This window comes from Priapulus caudatus, unplaced genomic scaffold (assembly GCF_000485595.1).
Source record: "Priapulus caudatus unplaced genomic scaffold, Priapulus_caudatus-5.0.1 Scaffold663, whole genome shotgun sequence".
Taxonomy (NCBI): Eukaryota; Metazoa; Priapulida; class Priapulimorpha; order Priapulimorphida; family Priapulidae; genus Priapulus; species Priapulus caudatus.
The window spans coordinates 68,284-72,519 of record NW_014577724.1 but is presented as its reverse complement, the minus strand read 5'-3'; the positions used below and the strand labels follow the sequence as shown (position 1 = coordinate 72,519).

Here is a 4,236-nt window from a genome sequence, read left to right as displayed (position 1 = left end):
ACTTTAAGAGAAAAAACATCGGCGACGGTACCGTTGCAGGAGACACAGCCTTTACATAAACTGCGCAACGGGAGCGAACGAGAGAATTTCGTCAGGCTTTGTGTGATTTCGCGTGACACAGCTCGGTTACGAACACAGACAGTGTTTTTATTAAGAATTTGGTAGTAAATAGATTTCGTATTTAGTTAGCATTATATTTTATTGAAACGCTTCAAGTGCCTGTGATGGTGCTCACCTCTGACACTCTGTCAAACACCTAAAAATTAAAATCAGTAAATGCAATCTCCTCAGCCCAACTCAATCTTGTGCCAGTGCAGTGCCAGTGGTTTCTTCGGTAGTGACTATGCTGAAGAAATTAAGACTATTATTAATGTAAGCTATGTTTTGGATTAATATCACCTTGCGCACGATATAAGTTATGTCACTCACCAACAGACCCACGTCGACGGACATGGATGTCGGTGTACACGGACGTCGATGCAAACTTCAAATGAACAATTCACCTGAACAATTTTTCAAAATGTGAACTATGTGGTATTTACATAACGTGGCGCTACCTATTGGGGGAAATTTTAAATATGAGCTATTATTGTTTAAAAAACATTTCACTAGTCACAGAGCAAGCCGATGTGTTATTTGGATGTGCCTGCTGCAAGCGGCAAAGTCAAATTATTATTATTATCATTATGATATACCCTGATATGTCTCGTGTGTTTGGCTAAAAGTATAGACATATTTTCGCAATGAATAACACACCAGCAAAGATCGTATAGTGCCGGAGGCCTATGGCGCGATCTTTGCACACCAACAACACTAGATGGCAGCAGTGCACAAAGAGAAAATCAGTGCCTTGTCACTTGTGAAATACAGAGCCAGAGGGACTCCAAGATACAAGATACAAGATACAAGTGCAGCACCAGCTATGAAGAGCACGGTTTCATACATAATTGTGTCATCTTCAAACAAAAAGGTGCCAGATAAGTATTTCTTGAGGAACTTATGTGGAGGTGAAATAGCCTATGCCTTGGGCTGATATACGTAGGGTCGGTTCAAGCATAGGGTCTATGTCTCGCAGGGTACTGCCGGAACGTACCCTGGGTACGGTCCGGTATACCAGAACGTATTGACTGCCAGAACCAGGCTATATTTGGTGCATTCTGGTGAATTTTGAGGCTTGTGACCGGTTTCTGGAAACCGGTGCAAACCGGCCTAAATCCGCGCCTGGTGGCGGTGCATGGCTACGGATACGGCAGCCGTATCTTGACTTAATGTCTCGAGGCTACGGCTACGGCAGGCATGATTTTTTTTCCTAGGTCAATCAAGAACATAGGGCTCTAGTGAGCGCTGCTATTGGTTGAGTTTGTTTCGGCGCTCAATGACGTCACAGTGTCGTCATATTTATAGCACATCCAAAATTCATAATTCCAATATTCCTCAATAGCCGAGCGAGTACAGCACGCAATTCAAGGCTGAAAGGTCGGTGGATCGAATCCCATCCATTTTATAATTATTTTTCTGTTTTCTGTATTTTTTTATCTTTATCCGCTTAACCATTTTTTCCCAATTAACGCAAATATATAATAATATAATATACATAAGCATACCGAGGGCTCCGGCTTGGCTGAAGCGTTCTCTCAGCAGCTCGAACTTGTGCTGCAGGCGCTGCTGTAGATCTTCCTTCACGGCGTCATACGGCATGTGGAACTGTCCAGGGAACAGCTGCTCCTCCTCCGCTGCCGGCCCGTTGCCGTGGCTACAGCTTCCGAGTGAGGAGACAGACGCGGTCTCGACGCTCCGCACCTCATCGTCCTGTTTAATAAACGAAGACGGCTTCGCGAACAAGTCATACATGGAGATATATATTACCAATACTAGCTATATTATGTCCTATTTATACTGTTATACTAGTATTATTAGCTCTTAATATTATATTATATATTTTATATATATTTATTATCCTTAAAAAATCCAACTCCCTCTAACATAATAATTGACGCACAAAGAAGGGTAGTTTAGCATGGTTTATCTCTTTGGGATACATCGCATGGCTATTCACCTGTACATAAACCTATCATGCTAATCATATCACCCCACGGCATACACGAACAAACATGAATAAATAGTAATATGTAGCAGATATATGTACGTACATATATCATGTGAATGCTTGGCCCTATGCATCCTTTATAGCTCAGTAATTAGGAATACAACCACCCACAGGGTCCACACACAAACTCGACGTCAAGAAAAGCAAGCGAACAGCTAATCAGTCATGTTTTTCTCAACCGTCTGTTTTACAGACTACGATCCAACGTTTACATTTCATGTTTCGTTACACCATCGCCGCCTGCCACGTTTAGTAACTGTTGACGCACGAACATTTCTACGGTGTTTACATGGTTGCTAGCTGGGAATGTGGTGAGTCTAGGCAGGGGTGTGCGATTGCCGGTGCCTCGCGTTAGTCAGGGCCACATGCTAGCTGTGGGTGTGTGCTAGCAGGGAGTTCATGATAGCTGTGGGTGTGTGCTAGCAAGGAGTGCATGATAGCTGTGGGTGTGTGCTAGCAAGGAGTGCATGCTAGCTGTGGGTGTGTGCTAGCAGGGAGTGCATGCTAGCTGTGTGTGTGTGCTAGCAAGGAGTGCATGATAGCTGTGGGTGTGTGCTAGCAGGGAGTGCATGCTAGCTGTGGGTGTGTGCTAGCAAGGAGTGCATGATAGCTGTGGGTGTGTGCTAGCAGGGAGTGCATGATAGCTGTGGGTGTGTGCTAACAAGGAATGCATGATAGCTGTGGGTGTGTGCTAGCAGGGAGTTCATGATAGCTGTGTGTGTGTGCTAGCAGGGAGTTCATGATAGCTGTGGGTGTGTGCTAGCAGGGAGTTCATGATAGCTGTGTTACTCGACTAAGTAACGGTTCGTACGACGCTCTAACCTACCCTATCTATACACCCATGCATCGAGACAACACACTCGGCTAAGTAACGGTTCGTACGACGCTCAAACCTCGTAGCTGTGGTTCTACAAACCTACCCTATCTATACACCCATGCATCGAGAGAACACACTCGGCTAAGTAACGTGCTCGTACGACGCTCAAACCTCGTAGCCGTGCTGCTACAAACTTACCTATCTATACACCCATGCATCGAGACAACGCGCTCGGCTAAGTAACGCGCTCGTACGACGCTCAATACTTGTAGCCGTGCTGCTACAAACCTACCCTATCTATACACCCATGCATCGAGACAACGCGCTCGGCTAAGTACAGCGCTCGTACGACGCTCAATACTTGTAGCCATGCTGCTACAAACCTACCCTATCTATACACCCATGCATCGAGACAACGCGCTCGGCTAAGTAACACGCTCGTACGACGCTCTAACTTACCCTATCTATACACCCATGCATCGAGACAACGCGCTCGACTAAGTAACGGTTCGTACGACGCTCTAACCTCGTAGCCATGCTGCTACAAACTGACCCTATATCTAATCTATACACCCATGCCAAAGGCCTGTATGTTCCTCATACCCATGCCAAAGGCATGTATGTTCCAAATACCCATGCCAAAGGCCTGTATGTTCCTCATACACATGCCAAAGGCCTGTATGTTTTACATACCCATGACAAAGGCCTGTACGTTCCTCATACCCATGCCAAAGGCCTGTATGTTCCTCATACATGACAAAGGCCTGTATGTTTTACATACCCATGCCAAAGTCCTGCATGTTCCTCATACCCATGACAAAGGCCTGTATGTTCCTCATACCCATGCTAAAGGCATGTATGTTCCTCATATCCATGCCAAAAGCCTGTATGTTCCTCATACCGATGCCAAAAGCCTGTATGTTTTACATACCCATGACAAAGGCCTGTACGTTCCTCATACCCATGCCAAAGGCCTGTATGTTTTACATACCCATGCCACAGACCTGCATGTGTCTCATATCTCTGCTACTGACCAGCAAGTGCCCTATATCTGTCCTGTGCACCTGTATGTGCCTCACGTCTGTGCTGCAGACCTGCGCGTGCTGCACACGCAAGTTCTTCGGCATTCTTTCACATTCTTTCACGTTCACTACCTGTGTTCCAGGTCTCCACGATGCTTCAGGTGATCACGATGTATCTGAAGCAACTCCTGAGCTGCATTGACGAGGGGAACGACGTCAAACGTGTCCGATTTTGCGTGATAGAGTGACGAGAATCCCAGCACAGAGAGTTCCTGCCGAAACAAAGCACA

General features: G+C 45.8%; 2 protein-coding genes across 2 annotated transcripts in view; one reads left to right on the top strand and one right to left on the bottom strand.

The window, feature by feature from the left end:
- LOC106812581 (afadin- and alpha-actinin-binding protein-like) overlaps window positions 1–4,236 on the bottom strand; it is a 20,866-nt gene that overhangs the window by 6,341 nt on the left and 10,289 nt on the right. Inside the window, exon 2 of the mRNA XM_014816486.1 lies at window positions 1,605–1,809. Within this exon, the coding sequence (XP_014671972.1) occupies window positions 1,605–1,809 (205 nt within the window). The remainder of the gene's footprint in view (window positions 1–1,604; window positions 1,810–4,236) is intronic.
- Window positions 805–4,236, top strand: part of LOC106812582 (U11/U12 small nuclear ribonucleoprotein 25 kDa protein-like) — a 22,864-nt gene continuing 19,432 nt past the window's right edge. Inside the window, exon 1 of the mRNA XM_014816487.1 lies at window positions 805–970. The gene's annotated coding sequence lies outside the window, so the exon portion shown is untranslated. The remainder of the gene's footprint in view (window positions 971–4,236) is intronic.